Consider the following 18,674-nt stretch of genomic DNA (forward strand, 5'->3'; position numbering starts at 1 on the left):
GCACGCTAGTACTAATACTACTATCACTTACATTTACTACAACTACTTCAACTACTACTTCTGTTGCAACTAATCGTAATGCTAGGAGAATACAAATGAAATTTCGAAGTATATGAAAATACAGGCGATCAAAAGGATATATAAACAGTGCAATAGCGATGATTGTGTCAAGTTGGAACTTCCAGGAGTTGATGCGAGCTATGTCCAACTGACAAAAGGCAATACGTTAATACTACTGCTGCTAATAAAACTACCGCTGTTACTATTAATACAATAATCCAAAGAGCATATAATAATACCTTCAGGGTGGATACAACCCCCCAGGGGCAAGGGTTGTAAGTTATACCCCGGGGCATATAAGGTTTTTATGGAACAGGTGGTCGCATAAACTTTGGATTGGATGGAGCTCATTTGATTGGAAGTCGGAAGTTCTACCGCCGTTTTGAAGAGTCAAAAGTGAATGCAGGACAAGCCAAAATGGATGAACCAAATCAAAATACGTTATATATTTACAAATTGTCAAAAGGGCGTAACTCAGGAATTACTGAGTATATTTAATTGAGAACTTTCAGGAAATGATCAAAAAGGCAATATTTGCATAAAACCACTGCTACAACACCTACCACCACTACTACTAACACACTACTCCATTTACAGCATTGAGGAGAAATTTGAACTAAATCACAAGATGATATGTGCATGTACATTACTATGATCATGCAGATTTTCAAAAAGGTGACAGAGCAATATTTCAAGAATGGCTTACATTATTAAGTTAAACATTTGTTGTGGCAGATTTTTAACTAGCCAGAATGCACTATATGTAAACTATTAATACTACAACTACAGTTACTGTGACTAATAACGCTAGGGTGTTAAGGTGAAACTTTTAGCGAAATTAGGGGGAGTTTCAATTAAACAAAAATCCTATATGCAGGTTTGCAGGTTTTCAAAAGGGCATATAAGCAATATCATAGGAAACACTGCTCTATCATAGCTACAAATATCACTGAAACTTTTAAAGGAGCTAATCCGATTGGAAATTAACAGTTCTAGTGCCCTTTTTAAGAGCCAAAAGAGATTGGAGGGTAAGCAGCCCTCCTCCCAAGCCAATTCATTTTCCAAACACGTCCAGTCAAAATTTTTGAGACAACCATTTTGTTCAGCGTAGTAGAACGGTTCGGTAACTATGTCTTTAGGGATATTGGGTATGTCAACCTCCCAGAATTATGCAATTGGGCGATTATGCTTTAAAACTAGATGTTGCTTTTAAACTAAATCAAAAAGGTACTGTATGAATGGTTGCCAATAACGCACCTCAGCAATATATCGAGTGCGACTGAGAGTACTAAGTTGAAACTTCCGGGGTTTGCTACTATTACTACTTTTGGTTTTGCAATTTAAATAAATCAAAAGAGTGTAAGTGTGTCCAGGCTGTCAAAGAGCATGGATGGAATTTTTCGGAATGATATTAAGATTTATTTTTCAGGTCAACTTTAGGGGGTATGAAATTAAATTAAACAATACAATTAGTGTCAGGATTAAAAATTGTTGAAAAAGTTTTTCCAACTTACAAATAGCAAGCCAAACTATGGATTATGATAGATAAAACCAAAAAGATGTAAATTTTTAAGAAATAAACATCAGTATATGTATATTAAGCTGACAATCCACGGTCATTTGTTTTTTTTTTTCAGTAAAGTTTTTTTTTCAGAAAACATTCGAGAATAATAGGAAGAAAAAAATTTTGTGGCAACAAAGTCCTTAGATTGGTGATATACGATAAACAAAGATATACCATCAATCCAGAAAAGAATGGTTATTAGAGTTCTAAACAGTTACTTTGATTTTTTTATTAACAATAAATCGCGCTATAACAAGCTTCGTTTTCTTTAACGGTCTTAATAAACAAACATAATATAAACTGGCATTAATTATAAGTAAATTTAAAGGGTTGTTATTAAGACTAATTAATAAAAACTTAATTAGCGTGCTAACCAGCCGAGTGGTTAGCACGCTAAACGTGACGTGAAATCCTTGGTCTGTGAGGACAGAGGTTCGAGTCCTGGTATCGCTGGCTATTTGGTTTAGAACAGGGTCTGTGACGTGATTTTGTAAGAACTGGAGGGATCTGGGGAGGTAAACAGGAAGGGTGTGTGAAAGCACAGGATGGCTGGCCTCAAATCCCCCATTCAACTTCCTGGCTGAACGGCCATGAAACACAGATCAACACAGCCAGTTGGGACTGTGAAATCCAATGTCGTATTCATTTTCTTTTCTTTTTTATTATTATATATATTTAACTTTCTCAACTTTCTCAAGTCAGGCTAGCATACAAATTTTTAATTAGGCTAAACCACTAAAATAAACAGTTGGACGAAAAAAAAAATTCGTTTACAAAATGGAGGAAAAAACATTCTTCGGAAAAATTTATTGCATCAAAATAGCAAGACATTATGAGATTTTGTTTCTTGTAATTGCGATTAGATGCTTAAAACCGTTGGAAAATGGCAGCAATTAAAAAATATGTCACTAAATAATAGCAGAGATCCACCCATACTGATTTTAAAACTCTGAAAACGTAAATCACGTCCCTAACCAGAGCCATCGCCTTGGTGTCATTCACTCCATACAGAGAAATTGCTGATTCCAAAAATTCCGAGATTCGTTAGTTTTTCCATTTTGAAAGCCGAACTCCGAAAGAATCTCGTTACTTCTACCAGGGAGAATGGAGAAAATATATTCTGGAAAAGAATAATGTATCAATTCTGATTTACAGCGACATATATAATTTAGAGATGTTTTAAAGTAAAACGGAACCTAGTACAATTTTTTTTTCTTTGCGTAATCTCTTGCTTTAGAAGTATGTTTGTTCCAAACAAATTGTCAGCTTTTTGATTGAACAGTGAAAAGTGCGCTGTATAACTAACCAACTGTGCACTAGCCTATTACTCTGCCATCGTTGTCAAATCGTTAAACTAGATTCTTATAAAATGTCAGAATTCACTTTGTAAGTCGAATTTCAAATCACCTGACAAAAAAATATCTGCCGATTTCTAAACATTTGCTTAGCTTATGTTTTCATCAGAATGGGAAAATCTGTTTTTTTGGCTGGCGAAGTTTTATGGGAAAAAAACTAGTGGCGGTACTGGCCTTTCTTGTGCCCACGACAAAATCTTTATTAGCTCCCCCCTCTGTCTCCTCAAAATTGTTAGGCCAAAGTTTAACAAAATTCTCATTTAATTACAATATTTTCATTTATTACCTATATTTTCCATTTATTCAAACCTGACTTTTCTTACTTTAGCCTCTGTGCAAAATTATTATTTATTAATTAAATTATTAATTGTCTCGCCCCAATTGATTGTTTCTAAATCCTCGAGTTATATGCTTATAAACGCTAAATCAATTAGTCACTCCTGGCCCATAGTCAATTGGAGGTAAATTAAATCAATTAGTCATTCCTGGCCCATAGTCGATTATAGGTACATTACATCAATTAGTCACTCCTGGCCCATAGTTGATTGGAGGTACTTTAAATCAATTAGTCACTCCTGGTCCATAGTCGATTAGAGTTACATTAAATCAATTAGTCACTCCTGGCCCATAATTGATTGGAGGTACATTAAATAAAATATTCTCTCCAGGCCCATAATTGATTGGAGGTACATTAAATCAATTAGTCACTCCTGGCCCATAGTTGATTGGAGGTACTTTAAATCAATTAGTCACCCCTGGCCTATATTTTATTGGAGTTACATTAAATCAATTAGTCACTCCTGGCCCATAGTCGATTAGAGGTACATTAAATCAATTAGTCACTCCTGGCCCATAAGTGATTGGAGGTACATTAAATCAAATAGTCACTCCTGGCCCATAGTCGATTAGAGGTACATTAAATCAATTAGTCACTCCTGGCCCATAGTCGATTGGAGGTACATTAAATCAATTAGTCACTCCTGGTCCATATTAGATTGGAGGTACATTAAACCAATTAGTCACTCCTGGCCCATAGTCGATTGGAGGTTCATTAAATCAATTAGTCACTCCTGGCCCATAGTTGATTAGAGGTACTTTAAATCAATTAGTCACTCCTGGCCCATAATTGATTAGAGGTAAAATAAATCAATTAGTCACTCCTGACCGAAAGTAGATTTGAGGTACATTAAATAATTCAGTCACTCCTGGCCCATATTCGATTGGAGGTACATTAAATCAATTAGTCACACCTGGCCCATAGTCGATTGGATGTACATTAAATCAATTAGTCACTCCTGGCCCATAGACGATTGGAGGTACATTAAATCAATTAATCACTCCTGGCCAATAGTCGATTAGAGGTACATTAAATCAATTAGTCACTTCTAACCCATAGTCGATTGGAGGTACATTAAATCAATTAGTCACTCCTGGCCCATAGTCGATTGGTTGTACATTAAATCAATTAGTCACTCCTGGCCCATAGTCGATTGGAGGTACATTAATATTAATTTAAGGTTGCTAAACGACTGATCAACACTGGTCACCGACAACGCTGTCGCTAATAATGTTTGATAGACAACTCTTACGTTTGCAAAGACCCTTTCATCTCCATATTGTACAACTAATTTTAACACATCTATAGGTTTCTTTAAGGAAATTTGTCGTTGTGGAATTTTTTTCATATCTTGGAGTTCGTGCAACAAGTGAATGGGATCTAAATTACCAGGAGTAGTTTTTCAAATGGCAAGAGGGAGGGGATTACACCTTCCACCCATTTAAAAACTAGAAGAGAAAACACTCTTTTGGATTGTATAATGGCTGCAAAAGACATTGCAAAATTTGGTATCCTAAATTAAACCACAGTATGCAAACTAATTATTAACAAGATAAGGTCACGATGGTAATGAAAAGATGAGACACCAAGCATTTCCTTAGGGGGAGGGAGGAGGGTGAGAGGAACCTAAAAGGGTCAGTAAATTGCTTTTAGATCCATAATTCTTGAATTCTTCCTTGGGGCAGTCCTTTAGATTAATTTTAGGAAGCTGAAATCTCTTCCTAACACCTGTGCACATGAGCGTGATTTCTTCATGCTAAATATACAACAATGTATGGATGTAAATACTTCAGGGAATTCAGAAAAATTATCTTAGGTAATTTTGAAGACCACACTGCCTTTCCATGACGATAAATAAAAATTCAAATATTCGTAAATCCTTTTGTTAGACAGCTATATACTCTATATAGCTGATATACTCAGCAGATATGCTCCGTAGGGGGAGGTTAATTAATATATTAATTAATTTAATTGATTTAATTTATTGATTTAATTTTAATGTACTTCCAATCAATTATAGACCAGGAGTGACTAATTGATTTAATGTACCTCCGATCGACTATGGACCAGGAGTGACTAATTTATTTAAAGTACCTCCAATCGACTATGGGCCAGGAGTGACTAATTGATGTAATGTACCTACAATCGACTATGGGCCAGGAGTGATTAATTGATTTAATGTACTTCAAATCAATTATGGACCAGGAGTGACTAATTGATTTAATGTCACTCCAATCGACTATGGAACAGGAGTGACTAATTGATTTAATGTCACTCTAATCGACTATGGACCAGGAGTGACTAATTGATTTAATGAAGCTCAATTAGTCACTCCTGGCCCATAATTGATTGGAGGTACAAAGGGTCAGTAAATTGCTTTTAGATCCATAATTCTTGAATTCTTCCTTGGGTCAGTCCTTTAGATTAATTTTAGGAAGCTGAAATTCCTTCCTAACACCTGTGCACATGAGCGTGATTTCTTCATGCTAAATATACAACAATGTATGGATGTAAATACTTCAGGGAATTCAGAAAAATTATCTTAGGTAATTTCGAAGACCACGCTGCCTTTCCATGACGATAAATACAAATTCGAATATTGGTAAATCCTTTTATTAGACAGCTATATACTCTATATAGCTGATATACTCAGCAGATATGCTCCGTAGGGGGAGGTTTGAAATCATACAGATTAAATACGATATTACTAATGAGTGAATGAATTCGAGTAGGGGTAAATCCTTTTGTTAGACAGTGGTAATAACATTCACAAAATATACTGGATATTCCCACCACATGTACAGTGACTGTCATCAGCAGAAACACTAAAATAAAACAATTAAGACCAATGATATACCTACAAAAATAAAGTAATTATATCTTGTTAATTGCCCTTATTTTTTTCAATACAACACCGGAAGCAAATCTCCTTGACCTTCCAGGTTCCGGTTCGTTAGCAATATTTGAACTAACAAGTGGGCAGAGATTAAACTCCTTGGGAGAAATGAACCTTACTTTATCTGATTTTAATAAATTATCATAAATAGAATTCAAGTTAAATTCACCTGCGTCTCTATTCAAAGGGAAGTTCTTGAATAATTTTGTTTAAATTTCAATTGTTTCCCGAAAATTTGTTCCCGGTCTAATAAAAGAATGTACCCCTATTCGAACTTTTATTTATCGTCAAAAATTATCTTACTTCCCCGGAGTATATAAAATTAGCCACAAAAAAAAAAACTCCAATAGAGTACAGGCAGGCTAGCAAAAAATATGGATCGACCCCAAACAAATTGCAAAAGAAATGATTTTTATACCATGTTGTAGAGAAAAAACGCTCAACAACATATCCAAAGTTGCACATTCTAGTCGACCCAAAACTAGTTTTTTTGCTTTTCTTGTCAATTTTTTCAGTTTTTTCCTTAAAAAAAATGAACTGTCGGTAAATGTCCGTTTTTCTGTATAAGAAGTATAGTCCCGATGTAAAATGAAGAGCTGAACCCGAAAATGAAAGCAAATTTGGTGTAAAGTATACAAGAAAAAAGTTTCATAATCATCAATATGTGATTTTACCCTTCTACATCGTCGTGACCTCTTTTTCACCATACTATCAGAAGGCAACTATTCTAACATAAAATGATGAGCTGAGCCCAAAAATTAAATTAACCTGATGTAGTGTCTACTAGAAAACCCGTTTCATATTCATTAATATACTCTTTTTTGTTTCCATTTGACACGTGTGTTTTAGTATTTATTGTCCCCCAATTCATTGATTGTTGGTAAAAAAAAATAAGTGAGCTGATAAATTACGTTTGGCTCATTCAGGAGACCCGTTAACGCACAGAAGGTCGCTAGACCGCTTTCATTACCTTCGTATGCAATAGATTATATCAACGTTTCGTCCCACACTTTGTCCAAGTGATTTCTCAGATAAAGCCGCAAGCTAAAAAGTCCAATTCAAAATTACCCCGAGAGATCATTTATTAAGTCACGTTGATGCCCGTGTTTGATATCTTGCCATCTATAGACACAAAAAAAGTCATTCGACATATCCGTCACCTAACAAGCTAACAAAATTGCACTGCGAATGTTTATCAAGTTTCAGCTTCACTGCTTATCAAGCCGTCCAGAATGGGATGCAGGTGATCAGACGTTCTGATAGATTCTGGACTGGGCTCTCCACGGATCTTGTCATTGAGCAAGAGCTCATGCGTTGTCTTAAAACGGCTGGTGGTCTTACCGATGGAAGTGGTATGACAGAGGTTCAAAGGTCTTTATAGGTTCTGTCTCGACCAGTCTGCTCTGCACTAAATCTTCTAATGGAGGGTATCTCACAGGTTTTCTATGGAACTAGTGAACCACATAAGGAAACGCCCGAGCCGAGGCAGCTAAGAGACTGTAAAGACACTCAGATCGTTATCAATTTCTTAGAAAAAGGATTACCATTTAATGGGGATCTTCAACTAAGAACATCACCAACGGTCTGACAGCCTGCAAATCGGCCAACGTCGATTCTGCTAGAGTTTAAGGACTAAAAATCATTGACTGCACGTCTGGAAAGCTGATCGCTGATTTTGTGTTTCGACGAAGACAATAAGCAGTTTAAATTACTACAAAGCAGAATCCAGATGGAGATTGCAAAAGACTGGACCCCACTCTCCTTTTTCAGGGGTTCATCACGCTAGCAAAGACGATCAATCTCACGGAATCTGAGTACTTTCAACAGGAAGTGTGTTCCTACCCCGCATCAATTTTTGACAGTTCTTGCATGCTCCGGTCTTTGAACAAGCCAAAGTTTGCCAAGACTAAAATAGAGGCAAGCAATCCTGAGGAATGTGGAACTCCTATTTCGAAGGGCAACCGATGTACAATCAGTAGTTGAACTATTCTGCTAAAGGCCCTGTTGATCAACAATAACTAACATTGCGAAATACTTGACTACAACGGTATATACATGACGAACTAATATCTAATTACCGATATTCGTTTCGACGCCTACGATGGGAGATCCATTACAATGGATATGACCCAATCAAAGAAAATTCATATAACCGGTCGTGAGATCTTCTTCACAGAAGATATGCAGCTGAAGGTAAAAAAAGGATGAGTTCTTGCCCTACCAGAAATACAAGGCCATGTTTATATGTGCGTTGACTGTTTATCTCCGATAAAAGAATTTCGTCTTAGTCCAGGCACCAGGTGATGCGGACCTTCCAATTGTGCAAGCTGCTGTTGATTCTTCCCGGTATTACGACACTGCCGTCATTGGAGATTATACTGATCTTTTGGTTCTAGTGTATTATCATTGTACCTGAAACTATTGCTTGCACCCCAGTCAAAGTCAAACAAAGCTCCCCGAATATGGGATATTCACAAATTGAAAGATAAGCTGAGTCAAGAAAGATGCTCTCTGATTCTTTTTGCTCGCACCATCTTAGGCAGTGAATCTACTTCACGGTTCCACAGTGTGGGACGAGGACTTGCTCTGAAGAAGCTAATGGCTGTTGCCGATTCTCTTACAGCAGTCGCAGTTTTCATGCTGAGCCAAGCTTTAAAGAAGGAAGTAAGGATTGCTGGAGAAGACGCTCTGCTCATGATATATGGCTCATCAAAAGATGGAAACCTGAATGAACTTTGCAGGGAATTTTTTAAAAAGAAGGTAGACTACTGCTAGCACGTTCGTCCACCCAGAACAGTTACCACCAACTTCTGATGCGGCTAAATTCAACAGTTACAGGGTTTTCTACCAAGCTTAGGTATGAAGTGGAGATCCTGATTCGAAACTTAAAGCCGATGAATAGGGTGGAAAAATAAAGATGACTTCTTGCATTCATTGAGTACTGACGTCCCACCAGCCCCTCGTCTGCATCTGAAGATAGTGAAGTGTTCCTGTCAACTGGAATGTAGCTCAAAGAGATATAGCTGCTTTAAAAACATCTAAGCTTTAACTGCAGCGTGTAAAACGTGCAAAGGGACAGAATGTTCTAACTCTACAAGGATTGAAAGCTAGAACAATGAGGAGAACGTCGAAGCTTGGATATCTGAATCAAAAGAATAGGTTGTGAAGACTAGTCAGTGTGTTGATAATGGTTTATTCTAAGAGGGATTTTAAATGTCGGTCGCTGAAAACTAGTTTCATAGATGATTTCCCTTTTCTAATATTTTTCGTGTTTTAATAAACATCAGGTGATGGAGCCAGCGACGATTAGATTTAGGCTAACTAATTATTAGATCTCAAAACCGACAATTTAGCCAGGAAGTCAAAGGGGAGTTGTTGGTCATGAGCAATCCTATGACATCGTATTCCACCTTTAGACTACAAGTGGCCAAGCCTATTAGGCTTAGGTTTTCCTTGTTCGCTGCCTGTGAGTAAAAGCAAATTCAGTCCCAGATTTTGCATACAAGTCCAGTGGACTTTGTCCGTCACGCGTCAACACAAAATCAATCCAATCTTTCATCTCTTAATTCTATGACTACCTACCTTACTTCTGCCTTAAGAATGATATATGGATGGATGATAGATAACTTATCTATCAACAAATGAAATGACATTATTTTTATAGAATCCTAAATAGGACTTATCCCAAAGTTGCCTCTCAATCACTCGGACTATCTGTCTTGGCTTTTTCTACCATTAGCCATGTCTTGATGCCTTCAAAATACTTGATTTTAATTCAAGTACACAAAGAAAATTAGTTTTGCGTCGACCTAGAATGTGCAACTTTGGATATGTTGTTCAGCTTTTTTTTCTGCAACATGGTGTTAAAATCATTTCTGTTGCAATTTATTTTTACCAACAATCGACGAATTGGTGGACAATAAGTGCTAAAAGAAACATTTCAAATGAAAATAAAAAAGAGCATATGAGACATTAGATCAGGTTAATTTAATTTTTGGGCTCAGCTCATCAATTTATGTTAGAATAGTTGCCTTCTGACAGTATGGTGAAAAAGGGTAATATCACATATTGATGATTATGAAAAAAATTCAGGTACATTGTACATCAAATTTGATTTCATTTTCAGGCTCAGCTCTTCATTTTACATTGGGACTATACTTTATATACAGAAAAACGAACATTTATCAACAGTTCATTTTTTTTTTACTGAAAAAATTGACACGAAAAGCAAAAAAAACTAGTTTTGCGTCGACCTAGAATGTGCAACAACTTTGGATATGTTCTTCAGCTTTTTTTTCTCTACAACATGGTGTAAAAATGATTTATGTTGCAATTTGTTTGGGGTCAAAGTCTAGTTTGCCTGTACTAATAGCCGTTCCAGGCTTGAGAAGAGTCCATTTTTGTGCAGTTTTTGCTTAGATTTACACAAACTTAAGGAACTTAAGGACCTTCTACTCTCTCTCTCTCTCCCTTAAAAAAAAGAAAAAAATTTTGTTCTAGGAATAAATTTTTGTGTTTTGAAGCTCCTCCTTTTCTTCTGTGCAAACATACCTTTAGCCTTAACTATAGTTATGATGGTAAATATTTACAAGCCAGTTAATTTTTTGAAAGTTTGAATAAAATAAGCAGATTTGAAGGTTTTACGAGCATTAAACGAACTTAAGGACCTTCTACTCTCTCTCTCTCTCCCTTAAAAAAAGAGAAAAACATTTTGTTCTAGGAATAGATTTTTGTGTTTTGAAGCCCCTCCTTTCTTCTCTGCAAACATACCTTTAGTCTTAATTATAGTTAAGATGATAAATTTCTACTAGCCAGTAAATTTTTTGAAAGTTTGAATAAAATGAGCAGATTAAAGGTTTTACAAGCATCAAAATTTTCATCTCTGTAACACATCAACTAAAAACTTAAACTAGAATGTAACAAACACCAACATTGTGGGCAAAATCAAATTAACATAAAAAAATACACAAAAATAAAAATTAAAAACGAAAAACAAAGACTGAATTATATCATTCAAATTAGTCATTTTGATAAAAAAAAACCTCAATAATTGGGCATATTTTTTTTTCTGGCCCAATGTCAGGCAGTAGCAAACCTAACATAAACTTTAAAGAAAATTCTTTTCATACGAGCTGTTTGTGTACGTCCAGGGGTATAATGATAAGGTTCAAAGTAAAAAAAAGAGCCCAAAATGAGAGTAAAAAATAAACTTACCTTGCCGAAAATATTGAATTCATAAAATTCGAGAGTAGAAACTACCAAAGCAAGAAAGCTGAATGTCAAAATATCATCAAATCTGACAAGTTTTCGAACTTTTGTTTTCCTTTCTGGGGTTTGAGTCACAGCAATTCCTTCCAGTATTTTATCTTCTGTTTCCAAATCTGTTCTATCTTCTGTTTCCAAAGATTCAAAAATATTATCTGGTAGGTCAGGAGTAATTTTTTCGTCCAGAATTCCGCCATCCTGAGAGGTTGTAACAGAATTAACTTCATTGACTGAAAAAATAAATAAAAGTCGAGAGTCTGAAATAAATTATGCATAAAAAATATTAAAGAACAATCAAGGTAATATAACTTACAGCCCATTAGAAAATCAAAAGGGTTAACAACTAATTCCTGGAAATCTAAAAAGAATTCAACGACCAAGGTCGGATTATCTTTAAAATATTAAGGAAAGTTAAAATATATAAGGGATGTACATAGGAAAATGTCCAGGAAACTTGGCCTGGAAAGAGATTGTTTACAGAAGCATTAAGAAAAACCTTCTAAGTTACTTTTTAATTTCAATAAAGAGCAATATCCTGTTTAGATGCAGCTTTCAAATCTAGTTTTAAGCAGTGATTTTGAAAGACGATTCAGGAAAGTAAATATAATGTTGCTGTTAGAAACTGTTCAAGAGTTTTTTTCCAATTCTTAGTTCACTTTGGTTTCCTTGTGAATTTTGAAATTTCTTTTCCAGTTTCGAGACTGAAATGTCGCTTTCAAATTGGACCTTTATTTTTAGAGGTACAACGCACTGCACCAATTGATAAATAGCAACGTTTACATTGTTAACTTTTACATTAAATTATAATGTCAATGTGTTAATAACTCGTTTCACTAGGAATAGAGCTTCATATAATTACCCACAGCACACAAATCAACTGACTCATCGACACTTCTCTTGCCACAGGTGGAAGGACCGGCTTATAAGCAGTTCATTTTGAAACAAGAGGTTGGAGTACAGAACAGATAAAAAACCACGTGAAACACTTATCCAAAGTTTATTGGAGGCAGTGGCGGATCCCGGACGGCTGGGATTCTGGCGCACTCATTCCTTGTTTTTTTTTTCTGTTTTTCACTCTGTTTCTAAAATAAATTTGTCAATTTGGTCAATTGTTGGCGCCCTTGTCATATCGCCCCTCCCCACAAAAAAATTTGCTTATTGGCGTCCTTGTCACATTATCCCCCCTCCCCAATATTTTGCTCTAGATCCACCCCTGGTTGGGGGCTACACAAAATTTATCTGCTGGAAGAATATATAGGATTGAATGGTAAACAAAGCATTTGCCTAGCAAAAAACTGACTCTGTTGTCCGTGTGTCCATGCTACTTGTTGCTTGGAGTGGTAACCGCGGTGGACGGGCTGCTTACCTCAGCAGCCCATAATTACTTCTAAAACTCAATTAATTGCCGTAAATAGTCAATTGTCTTTTTTTTATAATTTTGTACTAGCTAGTTAGTTTTTTGAAAGTTTGAACAAAATAAGCAGATTTGAAGCTTTTAACGAGCATCACAATTTCTATCTCTGTAACACATCAACAATGTGACTAGACTATAACTTAAACTAGATTAAAACTTAAACTAGAATGTAACAAACACCAACAATGTGGGCAACATTAAATTAACATCAAAATAAAAAATACACAAAAATAAAAATTAAAAACAAAAAACTAAAACTGAATTAAATCATTCAAATTAGTCCTTTTGATAAAAAAAAACTTCAATAATTGGGCATATTTCTTTCTGGCCCAATATCAGGCAGTAGCAGAACCTAACATAAGCCTTAAAGAAAATACTCCAGAATACTTAAAACAGAGCGTATATGGAAACCTTACACACCTCGATGGACGTGTGTGTAACACACCTCCATCAAACATGAACAATGCTAACCAAATTTGCGACAACACATTAAAATATGGCATAAATTATCAACACTACAAATACCACAAAGGGGGGAATCCACATAACCCCATCTAGACCTCACTCTTCCGGGCATTGTGTCTTTAGTTTACGAATTTTCACTGCTATAATATGCATTGAATGTTTCAAATCCATAGAGGGGGGGGAGGTTTTAAATCATACAGGTTAAAATAAGATATTGGGAATGATTAGCAAACTTTCCATGATTTCTTTTAACTAAGCACTTAATAAAACAATCATATAATCCTCTATTGTATCCACAGCACTGAATGCTACAACCAGAAGTGGCACCAACTTCGCAAACTTCTCTGCATGCTCATTACCAGCCCATTGTGAAGTAAAAATCATCCTTCTCTGAAAAATCGTACGAATTGGCAATTTTACTCCCAATTTACCCTGTATTCTTTCAACAGACTTGTATTCTTAGGGTACCATACCTCATATTATCATACCTCATATACTATACCTCAAATTATCATATACCTTTGCCACCAAAACTACAGATAACACGCAATATTTTTCTATACCTCTAAACTGATTATACCTCTATGCCTCTATACCTCTATGATAATCTTCAATGCCAACATCCCTCTTTATTGGAGCAAAAATATTCACTTAGCGAAAATGAGCAGTTTTGACATCGGTCAACTGGGTCTGATAAAGGGCGATAGGAGCGATTGGGCCCAATCGGGTCCCGCACTTGAAAGGGTCCCGCGTTACCCTCAAAGTGAACGAAAAGATTTTGAAATTTAAAGCAAATTGTTTTTGACGATAAGGGATAAATTATGAATTATTCAAATAATTGAAAATATATTTATCTTAAGTGTACATTGCTTGATGAGATTTATCAATGTAGTTGAAGTTGAACTTCTTTATTGAATAAACATAGCAAACAAGAAACCAACTTTTAACAAAGGTGGATAGAAAAATGAAACTCGATGCGTCTCCTTTATTACAAAAAGAAAAAAAAACAATAAACATCACAAAAAGAGAATGAAGAAAAAGAAGAAATTTAGCTGGAGATAGGGTTAAGAATCACTGGTAATTTACAATTTATTAGAATAACCGGCTACTATAACCTGAAACAACTATCTTCTCTAAATTCATTTTAGATGTTAGTAGCAATGGTGATCCACTTACTAATTCAGGTTTATCCGCAATGAGACAAGGTTGATACAGTGTTACCTCCCAGTAAAAAAATTACTAGATTTTAGTGATTTTTTTATTTAGTTATTTACTTGAATAATTTAGTGATTTATGTGCTAGTTTAGTGATTTTTCTTTAGTCCAATATAAAAAATCACTAGAAACAGTGGTAAATCACTACGGGTGGCAACCTTGGGTCGATACCTTACACTTAATCTCCACCGCTTGTTCTTAACAAACGGGGGGGAAAAGCAATACATATCAAAAAATTAATTTTCAATTAATGATGATTTAGTTCTGGAACACATCCCAAAAGTATAATTTACATTCGTTTTGTCAGATTGATCTCCCTGCACCAGTTCTTTTAAATATAATCAAAGGACAACAAATAATGCTATTTTATGTGTCTTCCATGCATCTTTTCTTTGTGAGTAGCAAAATTTTAATATTTGGTACTAAAGAGAATCCAATATCATTTTATTTTTTACATTTTGTAGCCGACTTTTATTCTTACTCAAATTGACAAGAAAAAAACAGGTGAGTTAGGCAAAAGCTATATTAAATGATGCGTATTAATATTATAATTAATAATATTAATATAAGCTTTTTCTGTAAAGCCACTTTTGATTTTAACTAAAAGTTAGAATTTGGTGAAAAGTTAGTGTCACTTTTGGTCATAATTTATAAAAAGTAAAAAAAAAATTGCCTTTTAATAAAAATGACTATCTTAAAATTTTGATCTAATCTCATGTGGGGGAATAAAGAAATAGGTGTTTGAAATGCCCTTCATTCTGTTTCGTCACTGAAAAGAGAACTAGGGGTCAAAATTCCCGATCAAATGGGATCTCATCTAACTGTCTACAGTCACCAATCCTATTTAATGAGAGCAACACAAAATAATAAAACAAAATCAGCTAGGCCTAATGTAAACTTAATAAATGGTTTTAAAGATTTCACCGTCGTTTATTTAGCTAGTACAAGCGCGACCTATTCTTCTTAGTAAATGAAAAAGCAACCCTGTATTACAACCTACATATTTTAAATGAAACCCTATATTTCAAACGAAAAGCGGCCGTGTTTGTTTAGTTGAGATGTATTTTATGCCTTATTGTTCAGTATGCCTTATTGTTCAGTAGATTGTTTCAGTATGTTGAAATATTTTTAATATAGGGTTTGTGGAGTTGCTTATTATAGAGATTTAAGGTACGACTTAATATGCTTCTTAATGTATCTGGCGTTGTAAAAAAAAAAAAATTATAGTTACTTGATGCAGTAGCTCTTTCTTCTTTTAGAAACTCTAAAGAATCTAAGTGTACCGTCTTAGCTTGAGGAGATGATGCTAATTCTCCTGTTATCTTCTTCAGTCGATTTTCTGAATTTTGCAAAATTCTTTTTCTTCGAGCTTCTCTTCTTTCTTCTGAGGACATTCTTCTGCATAACAGATTTGTAATTAAACATTTTAATAACCATTAATGTGAAGTTTTGTAAATACCATTTAAGCTTAAGAAATGATAAATTAATCATAGCACTTACATCGAGGAAATCAAAACAGGAAAGTCAAGTTTAGAATCCCCTGAGCATAGACCTAAAAAGACTCTGAAGAGTAGCTTGAGGGGAGAAAAATTTATACCTCTCTCTGGTCTGTATAGGGGAAGAGGAACCCTCCTAAGCAGGATTGTTGAAGAGACTAAAACGAATGACAAAAAGACACTGATAAAAAATTAACAGACTAATATTTTGATATGCAAGGCAGCTGAAACTTTCTACATTAACGCTTAGTTTGATCAACCAACTTTACATAAAACTTAAGGTTTAATATGACCTACATGTCTATTTTAGTTACTAATTTTTTAGCATCTTTTCCTACTTATTCAAACATTTTTACATCTAAAATCTCCAAATTTCCAAGATGTTATATGGTTGAAAGACATGGTTTCATACAGGGAGTGCAAAGGAGCTGATCTCATCTTCCCAAGGAAAATTTTAAAAATGTGGTGACAAATCACAATACTTCCAATTTTTTTTACCCCTCACCTCCCTAAAAACCCCCTGCTACCACACCAAAGATCATACATATATTTCTATGTTGACGCAGGGTTCGGAGAGGTCGGTTCGTTTCAAATTATAGGCTGTGTCCTATTTTTATAGGATTTTCTAGGCCCAAATACAGGCCAAATATAGGATTCGGAAGTCCTCGGGATCAGATCTGTGTTAGATGGCGTGGGATGCCTAGTTACATAAATTCGTCATTTACCGAATGTTTGCATTTATTTAATTTTTTTTTAATTTCAAATACAAACTGTACAAATAGTAAAAAACAGTAAAAAAATCAGATACACATAGTGTGCCAACGATTGACTGATACAGGTAAAATATTTGGAATCACTCTTGCTGCTTCTTGGGCATCAATTTCGATATGAGGTCAGTTTTTCTCTTTGCAAGAGGCTGCTTCATTCTTGCAGATTCCACCATCTGCTCCCCTTCACTTGTCTTGGGCTTCAGAGCTCCTTTGAGCAAAGAAACAGCTAGGGCAATGTCTATGGAACTCTTGAATTTGGCAGCCTTCTTCATTCTGTCGGTCGCATCCTGAAGTAGAGTATCTGCTACTGTTCTCTTTTCTTGCTCTGATGCTCTAAGTTTTTTCCTTTTGCTTTCCAGGTCTTCTATTTCTTTCTTTTTGTCGTGGACCTCCTGCAACTTCCGCTTGCTGTCCTCTTCGAAAGCTGCTTTCTCCTTCTCGGATAGCTCTTCTTTTTCTTTTCATCCAGATATTGTTGATACCGAGACCGTGCGGAACGTGCAAGATTCAACAGCTCTTTTGTAATAACAAACCGTTCTGGTTTTCCTCCATAAAGCCTCAACGTGGCATATACCATGAGTCTCGCATCTAGAACGCGTTCAGACATCAAGGCCTGGTCTTCACCGAGAATCCTACCAGAATCCGAAAACCCACGCTGAGCATCTGCGCTGCCATGCGACAACGTCAGCACCGCTTTGATAAGCTTGGTAAGTTCCGGGACTTGCTGTCCCCACGCTCATTCACCAGTCCAAAATAATGGTTCCAAAAATGATCGATCCGAGTAATGTCCTCACGGGGTCCAGTTTCCGTTCGCAAAAGCAGCCACTCAGCCGGGGCGACGACTGAGCTTACTCCAATCACAATCTCGCGTGCCACAACCGCTATGTCTGCAATGCTTCTTGAATCCTTCATGTTGATCGGACTCAAACAGCGTAAAGCCTCTAGAAAAACATCTTTTTCCAGGAGACTTTTGTTCAAAATATGGCGAATACCCGCAATAAAATGTTTTCGCACATTGACATAGAAAATGGCCTTGTCTTTCAGTGTTGCTTTCTCACCGAAAGCTCGTTCCACATTTTCCGAAACTATGGGCTTTTCTGCTAATTTTTCAGCAAGGTTCAACATTTCTGGTGAGAAATTTTCAGTCTCGGTCACGAAATCTGGAGTAAAGACCCGTCCGCAAAGCGTCACAACTAGTCTTTTGATCTCTGAGTGCAGAACATGAATGAGAGGCTCTTCTTTCTGGAACAGTTGGGTGAAACGCATGAACAGTTCTGCTGAGGCTAGAACAAACTCGAGTTGAACCTTCATCGTCGCACTTTTGACATAAGCCACAATCTTCAGAAATTTGGGAGTGGACGGAAGATTCTTCAGTTTTTTCTCTCTCGGCACGAAGTTCAGGAATTACTCTAAGATTGCCGGCCACTGTTGAACGATTCTAGCCAGGGCAAGTCCGATCGCCAGCCAGCGGCTTGGGACATGCTTCATGAAAGCATTCTCTGGCACTCCCACTTTTTTATGGCACTTTCAACAGTCTTCACAATGTGCAGGCCAGCCGTCAAAAAATGAAGGCAGAAGAATAACAAAGCTGGAACTTTCTTCTCCGAACACCTGAAGACCTTTCAAGAAAGCGTTATGAATTATATGGATGTTGCAAGTACCAATCTTCAACATTCCCTCACCCGTCACTTTCTTTTTTTCGGCATTGGACTTGTTCCAAACGCTTTTGTTGACGTTTGATCCGTCACTTCCAAGCGTAATCAGTTTTTCACGTGGCAGCTGATTCTGCTCAATGGCTGACATAATCTTCCTATACAGGTCATCACTTGTAGCATGGC

At 36.0% G+C, this 18,674-nt stretch overlaps 1 protein-coding gene across 1 annotated transcript in view; it reads right to left on the reverse strand.

The window, feature by feature from the left end:
• Positions 1-1,791: 1,791 nt before the first annotated feature.
• Positions 1,792-18,674, reverse strand: part of LOC148951878 (uncharacterized) — a 30,596-nt gene continuing 13,713 nt past the window's right edge. Inside the window, exons 2-4 of the mRNA XM_089088753.1 lie at positions 15,802-15,968; positions 11,427-11,707; positions 1,792-2,744 (exon numbers count right to left, since the gene is read on the reverse strand). Coding sequence (XP_088944879.1) covers positions 2,619-2,744; positions 11,427-11,707; positions 15,802-15,964 — 570 coding nt within the window. The 5' untranslated portion in view covers positions 15,965-15,968 and the 3' untranslated portion in view covers positions 1,792-2,618. The remainder of the gene's footprint in view (positions 2,745-11,426; positions 11,708-15,801; positions 15,969-18,674) is intronic.

Source organism: Artemia sp. Qi Xiang Cuo, chromosome 5, assembly GCF_049724085.1.
Source record: "Artemia sp. Qi Xiang Cuo chromosome 5, ASM4972408v1, whole genome shotgun sequence".
NCBI lineage: Eukaryota > Metazoa > Arthropoda > Branchiopoda > Anostraca > Artemiidae > Artemia > Artemia sp. Qi Xiang Cuo.